A 15,974-nucleotide genomic window follows, 5' to 3' on the forward strand; every position below is an offset into this window, starting at 1 on the left:
GTGAGTGGGGCAGTTGATCCAATAGGGAGGATGAAAGATAAGATGGATGGTATTAAAGGAAAAAATCTGGTGTCCATAGCAGTAACAGTAGCAGTGAATACATTTAGAGCAACAGAAAGATCGGTAAATGAAAGAATAAAAGGACATCGATCGGTGGGTCTTTATCATGGGCAAGTAACTGACTCCCTTGTCATAGATAGTATCATCACATCACAGCCCGATAAATCCTGTGTAATGAATTCGGCTGAATGCAAGTATTTAACTCCTGTCAATAACCATACCAGAGAAAGATAACAGAAGCTATCAAAATTATAGCTATTTGAGGATTTTGTATTTCTTATCAGCCGATTTCAATAATTTCTATTAAACTTTCAGTCCATATGATCATTTCTTTTGAGTTCCTGTCCTAATTCTTACATCCCACTGTTTAATTTACAGCCTCAGACACCTTATATCATCCTTAGATGTAATCTATTGATGCTCATATATACTGCCAAGAGGCTAATGAAACATAGGGGATTTCTCAGTTCAGCATTTTATCCTGTTTCCTTGGAAACTCACATTATGGCAGGACTAGTTTTTAGTATTTGAGCCGGAAAATAATGTCACCATACCCAAGTTATTCTGCTTGTGCTGTCCTGAAGATTGGCAATCCCATCAGAGCTATATAAAAGGCATTCTGTAGATGTGTTCCAGCTGGAACAATGTCTGTTTCAAAATGCTTCATGGACTGAAGAAGCACATAAAAATTGGTATGAATTTAGACCAGCAAGTTTACAGCCTGCTTTATACGTATTTCATTATTTTAAACAATAATGAAATGAAAGCAACACAGTTAAACCCAATGGTTAGAGAAATGAGTCGGGAAGATGGAAATTTGAGTTCAGTTCCCAGCTCCATGGGTTGTTCAGTACTTTTTGTGAGTGAAGGCACTTCTCTGGAACTCTGTTCCTCAACTGTATTATTGAAATAATAACAATGTCTAGCTTTTTGCAAATTGCTTTGGGATCTTTGGGCTGAGATGTAGAACAAGCATAGAAAATCCCATCTGCCATGGCCAGAGAAAACATTTACAAACTTATCATCTTCGTGAAGTTTTTTTTTAATGTATATACCAGTTGCAAATCGCAGATGACATTTGTTGGAATTTGATTATGTTTTGAAATCGTTTTTATTTTTTAGGTGGTGCAACAATGTAATATCACAACTGCCTTTAGTGGGGAAATTTCCATGGTTGAAAATTTGGGTTATCTGTCAAAAATCTGTTTCAACAAAGCCGACTAATTTTGTAGCTATAAAAAAAACGTTAATTTTACAGCTGGCAATCTTTGCATTGTCTTTGTACTGATGTTTTATATTGATTTAAAATGCTCCTTTAGAATACTTAGCCCTGGAGATTTCAAAGGTCTGTTTGTTATAGGGCAGGTTTTGATATTTCAGTGTTAACGCCAACCACCGCCAGTCTCAGAGCCATTTCTAAAGCCGTTCACTGGCTTCTTCACTGTCGAGGGTTAAGATTGTGGGGATGACAATAAAACCCTTGCAAATGTATTGTTAACCTCCTCCCCCCATCCTACTTCCCCCTTCTTCCCCTCCCTCTCCCCCCTTCCCACTCAGCACGGAGGGAAAGAAGGACAGAGAGAAGAGAGTTGGAAAAATTAAAGATGTTTTACTAATGCTACTAATAAGAATAGAGAAAATAATACAAAATATACAAAACCAATCTTGAAAGTCTCAGCAACTGCAGAGCCAGCACCCAAAGTCCTGGATTAGATTCTGCAGCCAACCGGAGCTGGATTCAGTCTCTCACTAGGCTTCAGTTCACAGGGATAACCAGCAAGGTCCTCTCCTAATGTCGGCCATAAGCAGAAGGGAAAAAGAAAAGACAAAAAAAAAGGGACGAGATCCTTGGTCAGTTTCCTGGTCACCGGTTTCTCGTTGCCCCTCTCGCAAGATGTCCATCCATGCTTATCAATAAGTTTGCATTCATTGCTAGGTTTACCAAAACGTGTCTGGTTCTCCAGGAAAATGCAGCTAATATGAAGGCTTTAGCTGACAGGCAAAATTCACTAAAAGAAAAACTTGTTTTTAACAAAACCAGGACACCCACACTGTGTGGACTAAGCAGACACCAAAACTCACTGCAGATGATGAGGCTTTGGTAAAGTTGGTGTAGATAATTGTTGTGGAATCCTGATTGCCATGCTCAGTGTTCCACTCACATCCTTTCCCTCTTCTCCCTCTTTTAGCTCAAGAACAAGGATCACTTATGCACAGCAACCAGGCTGAAAGCAGCACAACTGTGGGTGAGAGGACACTGGGAACTGCTCAGGACCCCGATGGGCCAGGTCAGCTGTTGGAATGACAGTCACCTCCAGCCCATCACTCACTATGTGACTCACTGAGATCACTGCAAAAACAAGCTGAGAAAAGTCCCTGTCTGCTGGAGGCACCTGCCTGAACAGTTGGTTTCCAGCAGTATGATTCTCTGATAGGCAAAAGAAATAGAATGTAAAGGCACCAGTGGCTCAACAGAGTGTCTTGTGACTGAACTGAAACCAGGAAAGTCATTCTGCCTAAAAATATTTGAACTATTATATTACTGAGTAGAATAGATGAATTAAAAGGAAAACAAACAAAAGGAAAAAAAACCCACACAGCCAAAATAACCCTAAGCCCAATCTAGGAGTAATTGGTCATAAAAGAAAATGGAGTGATGTTAATTGATTCACTCAAGACTAAAAATTGAGCAACTTTTCACCTGGCTTTCAGCTAATGTCTCTGAAGTTAATGACATTTTCTTTTGTTCCCTGTCACCATGTTTTAACACTACTTTTTTCTCTCTCATTTTGTTTCCTGACCAAGCACTTACACAAAAACTGAATGAGAAGATTAGCAGCCAGGAGATGAAACTGACTTTCCTACAGAAGAAGGTTGACAACATTGCGGCTGCGATGAATGATGTGACCAAGATGCTTTTGTCTCTGGAAGGCAAAATCAATGAAGATAAGGGCAGAGACTTCCAGTCTTTCCTAAAAGGTAGGAAAAATAAATGAATGTAATCACTCACCCGGTTAAAGGTGACAGAAAAAAATAAATGCTAAAAACATTAATAGACTTCCCTATTCTATTGTTCAACATTTATAGGGAGAATTCTTTTTTTTTTTGTTTCATTTCATAATAGGATTTGTTTCTTTTGACATTTGTTATGGTGTCTTTTATAGCAACAAAGAAATTTACATTGTCTACATAGTAACTTAAGTCACTATCCAGGCTTAATTAATCAGTTAATTAGAGCTTCTGCAAATATTCTTATATGTTTTGTTTGTTTATCTCACAGCTGCTAAAGGAGGTAGTATTTGCTTTGCTACTAAGTCCAAGTAATATTCTTTAGTGCATAATTCACATATGCAGGGGAAATGTATAAGGATTTCCATGGTTGCTGTATTTATAACATGGCAAATATTCTGCTGAATTATCTGCCCCTGCTCATATTCTGTATTTATGGTCGGCAGATGAGAAGAACACAGCCAGGGATCAGGAGGCTGGGCAGGCCCTCACCAGTAGAATTACACATCAATTCTTTGTGACTCTGTCACAAGATCTGTTTGTTACTCGACTATTAATGCAAATGGTGCTTAACAAACAGATTGGGACCGAAGCGTTCATTTCTTTGATATGCAATGGTTTCCTCATTCCTCAGGGATTTTCCTCAAAGTGTTTGTGTTTCACACTTTGGAATCCAAAAGACTTTTCTATTGTTTAAAAACAGAAAGAGGGAACTGGAGCTCCTTACATGGAGATAAAACTAAATGAAACAATGAATGCTTGTGTATCTCTCTTGAATTTACCAAGTATGGTCCCATTTACGGTATTTTCAGTCTTCGTCTGTCTCCTGAGTTGCTCTTGTCGCATGCTAGATGGCTCTCTTCTACCCTGGATCACATTTATCCCATCTCACTCAGTGACCTGCTTTCACCTCTCCACATATTGCTAGATGGCATTCTTGACCCTTGGGCATACATTTCATTTCTCTTTGAATATATCCTATTTCCCTTTTGCTTTCTTTTCATTCTTTTTAGTATTCCATTCGTTCTAGCTGTCATATTCTAGGTATTCCAAGAGATGTTTTGCTGCATCCTGTGCTAATTAAAATGTGCAGGGATGAGTTGTTAGACACTATTAGCCATCCTCTGCATTCCTCGGTTTTAGATTTTGCTCTATGGATGGGTAAATTGGGGCAGGGACATGTGTTTCACCTCTGTACAGCACTGTATTTGCTCACACTGTGGAAAAATATGTTGCTAGCACAATTGGTTTGATTTTTTCCGTATTTCTCCTTTTCCCCAAAGGTCTCAAATCCAGAAGTATTAATGAATTAGTCAAAGGCATTGTCAGAGAACACTTTAAAGTATTTCAAGATGAAATGCAAGAGAACGTGGCTCAGATTTTTAAGACTGTGTCTAGTTTGTCAGAGGATCTTGAAAATACAAAAGAATCAGTCAAGCACCTGAATGAAACCCAACAAAAATTTGCTCAGGAGATGGACAATGGGCCAACAAAACTTGACATTCTGGAGTTGAAGAGCCATATGGCACAGATGAAAGAGGAAATGACCCTCACTTGTGACAAGCCTATGAAAACTTTACAGGAAAAACAGAGATCCTTGGAAGATAACTTGCAGCATCAACAGTCAAGAAGTGTCATTTATTACAAATCTTTAAACAGGACTCTCACTGAAATGAAAGATGCTCACGAACAACTGCTAGCAGCTGAACAGTCTTCAAGCCAGAACATCCCTTCAGCAGATAAAGTCACAGAGTCCAATGTTACAGAGTACATGGTCGCACTGCATGAGGCGGTGAAGAAACACGGCATGATGGTGCTGCAGATCTATGATGACTTGAGAGTCCAAGACAGCAAGATCAGCAATCTCAGCGTTGCACTGGAAATTCAGAGAGACACTGTTCTGGGAGTCTGCGATGACATGTTGTCAGAGAGCAGAAGGGATTTCCAAACACAGCTGGCAGCGACCCAAGAGAACATGCTCGTGCTAAACAAAAGCCTCTCTGAACTGCTCCTTCCATTGGACAATAAGGTGGACAAAATGAATGAGCAAATTAATGATTTGTGCTATGACATGGAGATCCTGCAACCCCTGATTGAACAAGGGGTACCTTTTAGTTTGACTTCAGAATATGAACAACAAATTAAAGCTGAAGAAATCAACGAGAAGCTTGAAAACCTCACTACTTCCATCAACAGAATGAGTTCTGTAATCAAGGAACTTTCCAAAACTCAGGAAGGACTTAAAAATGAATCTCAGGCTTATCAGGAGCTGTTTGAGAGCCGTGTTAATGAATGCTCCATGGAAATAGAGGATGGATTAAACAAGACCATGATAGTACTAAATAGCGCTATTGATTCTATTCAAGATAACTACGTACTGAAAGATACGCTGCATCTTCTAAGAAATGAAACTGAAGTCTGCTGTGGCAGAGCTGAGAAACTGAGCAGCCTCCTGGCTTTCATTCCCCAGTTCCAACAGCTGAATGAATCCCTCCAGACACTGCTCCTTAGGAACAAGCATGAATTCACTTCACAAGTAGTGCCATCCCTTTCCGATCTTCCATATGATGAGTCTGACAAAATTATCCTTCACAATTTCAGAAGACTTTTCTATATTTTAAATGATACATCGTTGAAAGTGGACAATCAAAAACAAGATATCGGCCGCCTGGAAGAAAAACTATTGGACTCTCTGGAGGAATCAAAGGACCATGAGGTTCGTCTTCTGAATGTGGAGTCGAAAATTTCTAAGTTTTTGGCAAATAACTGTGTCTCGCTGAAGAAAAACAAAGCCGCCTCGACAGAGAAAGAACAAATGGTCTCACTTCAGCTCCAGACGCTGAGTTCCAGGATCAAGGCCCTGGAAGCCAAGTCGATCCGTTTCTCAAACACCATTCCAGTTGTGAACAAGACGGCTCACGAGGCCTGGGGGCTGTGTCAGGAAACCAACAGCAGCATCCAAAAAGTGAACGCCAGTATACCTGTGCTAATTAAACTTGCTCAGCCAGATGTCCCCCTGCTGCAAAGAGGCCTCCAAGAGCTCGTTGAATCTGTGCTTGAAATAAAAGCAGGAACTATCTTGACAAATTTAACCCAGCATGTTGACATATCAGTGGCAAGTGCAATGAATAACATCACCAAATCTCAGAAGCAAGTGAAACCGGTTTTAAAGAAATCAGCCCCAGTGAAAAAAGGAGCAGCAAACGTCACCGTGAGCCTGGCAAGCCGAAGTCAGAGAAACGTGGATAATGCCATAGATTCAGGTAATGCATTTTACTCTGCTAAAAATGAGGGGGTTTGTAATAAGGGTGTATGGAACCATTGTGATAAGCTGAGGTGGCAGAAGTTGGCTGAGGGTGAATAACAAGTCCTCAGACTGCCATAAAGGAATCTGAAGTTACTTGAGTTTCTTCCTTACAAGAGGAAGGAGGAGACTCTGCACAAAGGCATCTAGAAGCTCCATTTAATTTTCCTTAATAAATTCACATCTGATCAGTTTAAGATACATGTGCATGCACACACGCTCATCTGAGAACCTGACCTTTCGAACATACCTGACAGTTTAGGCAAATCTCCTGGGGCTTCCAGAGAGACAGTTATTGATAACTAAATATTGAGAAAACGTCGTGATTTCCTGTTCAGACAGTACCAAATTGACCCACCGGAGTCACTTCTTTCCATAAGGAGACCATTAAATTGCTAAATATTTGATTTGCTTCTGAACAACACCCCAGTAGATGCTGACAGAGCTCATGATTAGTTTGAAGATGTTTGTACAGCCGTGGCAGGCGATTTCCCAAAAGAGCTTCTGGCTGCTTCCCCTCCCGAAGAGCAGCAAAACTCGGCATTAACTGGCTCTCCGCACTCCTACCATACTGAATGTAAATAGCAACTGCATTCACTTTATTCTTTGCTACTCACAGCTGTAATTTTAGCCTTTAGTTTAACTTATAAACTTCCTTTTACTCATCAATTTAAAACACTAGTCTCAATCTCATTATCATTTCCCTTTTTGTGATCTTTTTCCTGTTTCATGGATGTCCTTCTTGTTTATGATAAGGAGAGGCCAATTAGCAGAGAGGCTGCCGTGTTCTTAAACAACGCTCTTGTATTTTGGGAATACGATACAGTCAGCACAATCAGCTGTTTTCCTTCCTTTTCTGCTTTCCTTTCACACTTGGTAAATATGTCAATGTTGGGTAAATAAGAGTGAAAAATAACTTCAATTAAGTGTGCAGCAAAACTGTTATCTGAGGAAAAACATTATTTCCTCGTGTCCAGTTGCCTGTGCTGTGACCCCAGACATGACAGTCCTAAATTGCTTTATTTCCTCGTGTCCAGTTGCCTGTGCTTTGACCCCAGACATGACAGTCCTAAATTGCTTTATTTCAGTCATTATGGGGTGGACATTGTTTTCTGTGAAAATTACTGTTGTGTTTTCAAGTATATAGGCTCCATCATTGGAAATTCGAGTGGCGCTGCACAATGTGCTTTAGCACTCTGCTCGCCGAACTAAAATTCCTTACAGAGATGGTTTGCCTTAATGCAGCAGCCTGTGCAATGGCTGGGTGCGAATCTGAAGGTCACTATGGACATTACTGAAATATCTATGTGGAGATCCACTTCAACATTTCCCTGGCAATAAGCAGACCCTTTCATGAAAGGTTTTTTTTCAGTTCACACCCACCAGTCTGGCTTTACTATCACAGGACTGTGTGGAGTTCTCTTTCCAGAGCTCTGCTCACAGTTCCTGGCCAAGAAAAGGTTAATCACCTAAAAGATATTTGTATTTGACCAAAGCAAGAGGAAGGAAAGATGTATGGCTTGGGAATGCTTTGTGTTCAGAATTTTTCATACCAATGTTCAATTTTTAATGTGGCCTGAATGTTCTTCCCCCCAAACTGCTGTGACAACGCGTTATACGATTACACTCAGTAGTTACTGTCTCAGAGATCAGTGATGCTGGACTGACAGATTTCTGTTGCAGCTGGATGTGATCTCACCAGTTCATACACAGGGAGGGTGCTCTGCAAAACACCTCTTTGGTATACTTTGCATTGCTTGCAATATGAAATTTTTACAAGAATCCCAGTAGATATCCTGAAATTGAGTTATTTATGGGCAAGAACAAGTACTGGTAATGGTTTGGATAGCATTTAAGGTCTTTCATCACCAGCAGCCAGACTGTCCTGCAATGGCTGTGACACATCTAGGGGAGTCATCTCATAGACAGGGCAGTCCAACCTGTACACCAACAGGACAAATCTGTGCTTTGGTGTGCTCTGTCCAGAAAGAGCACCCTTCTGTGCCTGTACTAGTGAAACCAAACCAAGGGACAGATTTGCCTGAACCAGCAGGTAAATAACTGTTTCTTTTATCTCACCAAAAGGAAATAAACTCGGATATGTCAATATTGCCTCTTCCAAGTTTTGTTGTTTGTTTCTGAAGGACTCCTGCTGCATGGTCAGCTCCGAGCCTTTCGGCACATTCCCATTCTTAGTAAAGATTAATTACCTGATCCAACATATTTATTTAATTGCATGATTGCAGACCACCTGATATCCACTCGTTTTGGTTTGCTGTAGTGTCTGAGGGCTACTGCAAAAGAAGGGAAGGAGGAGGCTGAGCCAGCCTGCTTTAGATTATTGTGGAAAGACTTGTGCAAGGAACAGCAGAAGGACAATTTTCTAATGCTTGGTTGTAGCCAGGATTTGCTGGCTTTACACTCATGTTGCAGGGAGGGAGATCATTAAACAAAGGAGGACAGGAGGGAAGAAACGAGCAAGGAAAGGTTGGTATTTTGGAGACAAGGGTCTCTTGGACTGTACAATCATATTTGGACAGATATCTCAACCTTTTTATGGTTCTCATGAGGTTTACTGAGTGAAATGCTCAAAATAAGTTAGATTTCTAATATCTCTCATCTTACTACATGTATTAGACCCCTTGAGACAAGCAGAACTCAGCATTTATAGGTAGTTCTGTATCTTGGAGGTTAACTGAGGGTATGCAAAGAGAGAGGCTGGACTAGCAAAGGGTCTGAACAGCCTGGATGGGATCTCAATTTGGCCTTCACACATGGTCTGAGCAGAAATTCCAACGTCTTTACGAATGGACAAAGAAGCTTTCCAAAACACTGAACGCTTGGGAAGTGCCGCTGTAATGACATTGCGACTGAGCTGGCTGGTTTTCCTCCCTCTCTATCACAGAGCAATACTCAGCTTGTGTCAGTGCCCCGTGCCGGAATGGAGGAACGTGCATCAACGACAGACAGGGCTTCGTTTGCGCTTGTCGCCACCCTTTCGGAGGAGTCAACTGCAGTACAAAGCTGGTAGACGACAACTCTCTGAGTGTTGGTAAGTCAAGAATTTAGTAGTGCAATATGGTAGCGGTATGGGGCCTCTGCCCCAGGGCCTCATTAGAGAGCATTTGCCGGTCAAAGGTCTCACATTTCACTTTAATGAGTGCCAGCTCAAGTAGTAGTGGCCTGTGTTTTGGTACTGAAGACGTCAATTCCCATGGGTGACTCATAATCACTTTCTTTAATATGACCAGACAATGGGATGAAATTGGGCTGGGACCAGCCATAGTGTGCAGGGCAAGAGGGTGTGCAAGAGATGTACTGAACACAGCATCGCAGACTTCGAGGTGGGGGGTAAAATCACATCATTGGGGAATACCAGCTTCAGCACGGTCATAAATGCACTATAAATACCTGTAGCTACCATAATTTGTGGGACTATGACCTCAAGGAGTCATTTTAGGCATGTCTGTGATTTTCACCAGCAAAGGATGCAGCCCTTGAAAGATGTTTTAAAAATAAAAGTGGAAACTGCGCTTATTCACTCCAGAAATAAAAACAATTTACATCCAGGCCACATGGAATGTGAATTATATGCAGCTTTCAGCAGCCACTTGGCTGATTCTCACTCATGACAGCATATGAATAGTGAATAAAATAATTTGTACAGTGGCAGGGAATCATAGTGTGCGGGCTCTGCTGGAAGAGAAAAACATATACTTTCCTTCCTTCATTTCACGTCAGGAGAGCTAAACCTTTCCAGCGTTTGTCTAAGGTTTGTGGGGAAAATTCTGGCTTCAGCACGCACAGATGAACAAAGAAAGAGATCCTGGGGTGGCAAAAACTTCATGGGTGAAACAGAGTGAGAAAGAAAGCAAAGAAAAATAGCAGCTCCAGTAATGATAATGCAGTATAGACAAACATAAACTCCCTTGCTGTTTCTAAAATTATTCTTTTGTGGATACACCTAGCACTAATTGTGAAGGAAACTGCTTTTTATGCAATACGGAAAATCTCTGTGTTTATGCAGAAATGCTGTATTTCAGTTGCTCAAGCTACTGGATGATGTGACTTTAGAAAAGCTGCTTGTGATCTTCTGGCAGGCCTAAACTGCCTTTATACAACATAACATTACTTGAAATTGTTGTTTATTCCATTCCAGATTTTTCAAGAGGATCATACAGATATGCACCGATGGTGGCTTTTTTTGCCTCTCATACTTATGGAATGACAACTCCAGGAACCATCAAATTTAATAATCTGGACGTCAACTATGGAGCTTCATTTGCCCCAGCAACCGGGAAGTTCCACGTTCCATATCTGGGGGTCTATGTTTTTGAATATACCATTGAATCGTTTAGTCCACGTGCCTCAGGCTATCTGGTTGTTGATGGAGTAGACAAACTCACTTTCCAGGCTGAGAATATTAATAGTAACAAGTACACTGACAGAGTAATTGCTGGAAATGCGTTATTAGAGTTAAATTATGGTCAGGAAGTCTGGCTCAGATTGGCAACTGGCTCCATACCAACCAAGTATCCACCAGTAACTACATTTAGTGGTTACTTGTTGTATCGTACCTAAGCCAGTCCTAAATGTAGTGAACAGTAGTAAATATAGTAAACAGCAACCTGCATGTGAATTTGTCTTTGCCTTTAAATACTTCATTTCTTTAGCAGCATTAAGTTTCTCAGAGTAACGAGTGTGGTGGCATTTGAAGTTCTGGTTCTCCAAGAAGTTGCTTGGTTGTAGCCAAGTAGACGTCTGCCAAGAGAGTCCCCAGGCTGGGAATGGGGGGAAAAGAAGCATCTTCTTTCTATAAGCATGACTGGAAGCATGAAGCTGATTATGGTCTACATTTATTGCATGAACATTCTTAGAAAAGGTAGCTGAGAATCAGTTCTCAAGATAAATCAGAGCTGGTGCTGATCATTCCTTTCCAACCCGCATACACACCAAAGCTGATGGATAGATTTTGATGAGGCAGATGCTGGGTCTTATTCTATCAAGCGGTAACCAGGTATATATATTCTGTCTGGAAGAAAATACATTTCTTTTTCATTTTATTTGATGTTATCCACCACACACCTTTATATGTCAGTGTTTCATTGATTCATGATTTTTTACGCAACCAGTGTGATAACATACTGGGGTTTTATTTAGAAAAAAAACAAAAGGGACTATTTAGAACCTGCATGTTGATATATTCAGATTAGAAATAACGTGCTGAATTTTAGCAGTCATGCGAAAACGTTATAATGGATTTGGTGGAGTTGAATATGTTGAAGCAACATCTCCTTAGGTGTGATATGTTTTTTGAGCAAATGTGGTTGCTTGGGGACAGGAGTTGGACTTGATGACCTATGTGGGTCCCTTCCAACTCAAGACATTGATTCTATGGTTATATCGGCTTCACAGAGATTTTAGCATGTAAAGTGTTGCCTAGGTAGTCCACAAGGTTATATGGTCATTCTCAGAGTCCTTTCTACGTTTGAGCTCTAGAACTCTATGATTTGGTTTATTTCTGCATTATATTCACTACCTACTGAGATGAAATGAACTTCAGTCTATGTAAATCAGAATACGATTTCCAAGCCTCAATCCAATTTTTAGAAAAAGTATTTTTAGTTCATGCTATGACTGCCTGAAAAAATAAACCTCAGGTTTGCATCCTTATCGGTTGCGAAGTGCTGGGTTGCTGCAGTTTCTTGCTGTTTCATCAGCTGGTGTAACTGGCCAGCTTTGTTTCTGGTTATTATTTTTGTTAACACTAATTGATCAGGTTTTATGACTCTGTGTGTTTGTATCCCTCCCTGTCCTTATCCTCCCAGCTGAAAAAATAGACGTCTTCACCAATTAATGCCACCGACCAGGCTTGTTCCCTTCACTGCATCCCTTACCATGTGTGTTTGGGTTGGTTTGTTTGTTTTTGGGGGTTTTGTGTGTGTTATTTAGGCCAGAAATCTTTTCTTCTTTGTACTGATAGATTCTTAATGCACCATGAAACCCAAATGAGTGTGCTACAACCCCTTCTCCTGTTGCATACCATATTTTTCTGTAAACACTCAATCTTTGATATGACACTAACTCAGCCTACCATATCATTGAATTTTATCAAATATAATGACCACGAGCCCCAATCCCTCCTTGTATGATTCGGTATTTTAATGTGTTTAGTCCTCTTTATTCCTGCTGTGCCTATGGCTAAATGGCGTGAAAATTACTCTGCAGATGAAATTCAAATGACCCACCAGAGACTGCACTGCTGTTTTAATGTGACTTTCTCACCCTTTCTGTCCTTGTCAGTAAATTCTTCAAGCTGGGTCCTCATCCTCACAGACGCTGTTTTCCCCTGGCAGCCAGATACTTTCTATATCAATTGTACTGGTTTTATTTCCTCTTTTATTTTCTCCTTTTTCCTCACAACACTCCAAATTCACAGGGGTGGAATAAGAATTCTGATTAAAACCACATCTATAGGAGTAACACATAGAAAATAAATTTCCTAATAGAAAATAGTACTGAAGCTAATTTTCATTGTACTTTTTAAAACATGGAAGAAATAATATTTAAAATACATAAGTGTACACTCATTTTTCTACTGTGCAAAAATCCATTCTAATCTTTCGTTGGATGTACTAAAACTGAGTATAACTGGCTTTGTCTATAGTTAAAAGCTAAAATGCAGATTCTTCATCTTGAAGATGGGTTTGTGTTGGCTGCTGAGGCTTATTTATGGGCCTGTGACTATGTACCTGGGTTGCCTGGTCTAATGAAGTAAAGAATATTGAAAAATAACAGGATCAATAAAATGGGCCTACCCATTATACAGAATAGAGAGCAATCAGCCTGAGCTCTCAGGAGAACGTTTCAGGCACCAGCCAGGAGAGGTGGTTCCCGAGGCTCCTGGTCACCCTCTGCTTTCATTGCAGGCTCTGATTTGCATTCCCTAATGACAGCAGGCGGCAAATCTGGACGTTCATCTCTCCCCACCGCCCTGGTGAGGGACCACAAAGCCTTCCTGGCCTTTGTACTTCAGAGCGAACCGTGTTCTCTTTAGTTGGGTGACTCAATAACCATGGCAACATTTTGTCTGGTAGGGCTTTGACAAGCCCATCCAATTTACTCTGGAGGTTGCATTATCATTTTCTCACCTGCACCAGTCAAGTTATTGCTGAGCGCGTTTCCCCAGCCCCTCATACACTTTGCATTCGTGCTGGATGTGCAGTTTCCTTTCCGCCTGTATCTTCCCAGCTGAACACCCAGCACAACCCTGTTTGGCTCCAGCTCACACCAGACTTCCCCATTAACACACACCTGCCCGATGCTGACTGATGGGTGCTGCTGTCTCTCCGCACATCTATGATATTTTTGTTCAATTACCTTTTTTGCCTCCAAGATAATTTCATTTACATTGGCAGCAAGCAGGAAGAAAGCCATTATTTCTGAATTTGGATATTAACCTGAAAGCATCTATTAGAAGCAACGCTGCAGTTAAATCCCACCAAAATCAGCAGATATCTGATAATTAAGTACCTTTGACGGCAGGATAACAATTGCATTGTGACAATTGCAAAGCTGAATCTTCCAAGCAGCTAAATTCCGGTAGGTGAGCAGCAGAGTGCAAAACAATCCAAATCAAAGCCAAAACCAACACTTTTGACATTTCCAAAGGACAAAAAATTATTACCGTGGCTTTACGCATCTTCCACTGGTGGCTGGTGCTGCGGTGCAGGAATTATTGCCCAGCAGCTCTGTGGATTTCACTAACCTCTTCAGGCCACCAGATGTGTAACAGAGTTAGCAAGGTCTACATTTTTCACCCGGTTTTGATTTGCTTCATTCGCACATCTGTCTGCGCTCAGGTGTCTGCTGGAAAGCCTGAGCCCTGGGCTCTTGTTCTCATGCTGGAGCGTTATCAGAAGACAGGAGTCTACTTCAGTTATTGTGGGAGAAGTGTTTGTACTAATTCTTCCTGATGTAATTAAGTTTTCAGTAGAGTTCTATTAGTAATACAAGTATTTATCACCACTTTGTATTTCAAATATACAGTAGAAGTCACTTTCTCCCTGCAAAGCCGCTCTTCTCCACTTTTGTATGAGAGCAGTGATGGCAGGAACGTTGTCAAGAGTGAGATATAATGAAATGCTCGCTTTAGATGGGGCTCCAGTCTCGAGTGCTTGGTGAGAAAACCTCATCAGCAAGCTGCTCGCCAGCTCTAGATTTGTTACAACCAACACACTGGCTTGGATCGACCTTCCCACCCCCCGGATCCGTGGTGGCTGCTCGCTGAAAACTGTCTTCTGCATTCGCATGTTACACATAAACAAACTGGAGTGTTGCTGACAATATTTATCCAAGTGGTTGCCGTTGAAGATTCTTATCTTAGAAAACGCAAGTTGCAACTAAAACAGACCATGGCTGTTTGCAAACAGTGTACAAGTGCTTCCAGAAATCTTGCTATTGGGATCTGCGGGAGCTGGGAGATAACATACAAATGATCTGAAGTTCTTTATAAACACCAAAAGCCTTTTGAAAACTCTTTGAACCCGTTATTGGAAACCAGTATGTCTCATATCCACATGGATATTTCATGGTGAAGGTTTATATGTCTCAAGTGAAATCATGGATTTGTCACTACATATTTGCTAGAGTATCCTTCCTTCCTATCTAATGGCAAAGTCAGGATCAGTGACAATTAAAAAACAATACTGAAATGATGCACACGTTTAGACAGAGAATTAACCTCAGTTCTGACTACTCTGACTCCTCTGCAAACTGCCTTGGAACAAACAAGAAGTTCAGCCATGCATTGCTAGGCTACTTATTGCTACTTACTGAAAAAATACACATGAGAAAATGGTTTACAATTGCTTCCTGACAAGGAAAGAGCCATTACCAGCTTATACAAGCAGGAGGCAATTTTCAGGCTCAATGTTTAGACACATTCTCAAAGAACACAGTAGACTTCAAATATAATTTCTAGGGTCTAAGCTGGTCACTTTGTTACCTTCTCCCCAACACCTGGGCATTGCTACAGCTTGCTAATAGGTCCACACTACCAGAATACATTTAATTCTGGAAAAGCAGAAACTCTGCTTACAAGAAAAGGAGGAAGATCTCACTAGATGTTAAAAGGCAGCAAAGGAAACTAGAATGCAATCAACAATGTGTTAAAGGCAGAATGTCTTGGTCAAAAAGAGCTAAAGGTCATCCCTTGAGATGTGAGCTAAACAGAAATTTAGCTCATTTGTGTGAGCTAAACAGAAATATAATGAGAGCTCTGAGGAAATTCCAGCTTCTAGAGGAGAACATGCAGATCTGGGGCCATTCTCCCATCGATCTGTGGGCTTGGCTTGTTTGCAGAGGTTTGGACTTTGACATGACTAGTACATGTGGCTGTTTTCCCCGAAGGAAGTTCAGGTGCTTAAATAATTGAGAAGGAAAGGCACAGATGCATAAGTCAGGAACATAACGCAGGCTTTGTTTGTGCATAGCAAAGCATCAAATTAATTTTTGCCCTTTTGCCTGTTTGATGTACCTTACAACCACATATTAAAAAGTCTGCAAGTTGTTTTTTTAATCCAGCAAACATGACTTGATG

General features: G+C 40.9%; 1 protein-coding gene across 1 annotated transcript in view; it reads left to right on the top strand.

Annotated features, from left to right (window-relative positions):
- Window positions 1-12,235, top strand: part of MMRN1 (multimerin 1) — a 29,411-nt gene extending 17,176 nt beyond the window's left edge. The window contains exons 4-8 of the mRNA XM_065837930.2: window positions 2,250-2,348; window positions 2,866-3,039; window positions 4,353-6,332; window positions 9,279-9,425; window positions 10,533-12,235. Of these exons, the coding sequence (XP_065694002.2) occupies window positions 2,250-2,348; window positions 2,866-3,039; window positions 4,353-6,332; window positions 9,279-9,425; window positions 10,533-10,954 (2,822 nt within the window). The 3' untranslated portion in view covers window positions 10,955-12,235. The remainder of the gene's footprint in view (window positions 1-2,249; window positions 2,349-2,865; window positions 3,040-4,352; window positions 6,333-9,278; window positions 9,426-10,532) is intronic.
- Window positions 12,236-15,974: the final 3,739 nt, after the last annotated feature.

The sequence above is a fragment of the Patagioenas fasciata genome, chromosome 4 (genome assembly GCF_037038585.1).
Source record: "Patagioenas fasciata isolate bPatFas1 chromosome 4, bPatFas1.hap1, whole genome shotgun sequence".
NCBI classification, from domain to species: Eukaryota; Metazoa; Chordata; class Aves; order Columbiformes; family Columbidae; genus Patagioenas; species Patagioenas fasciata.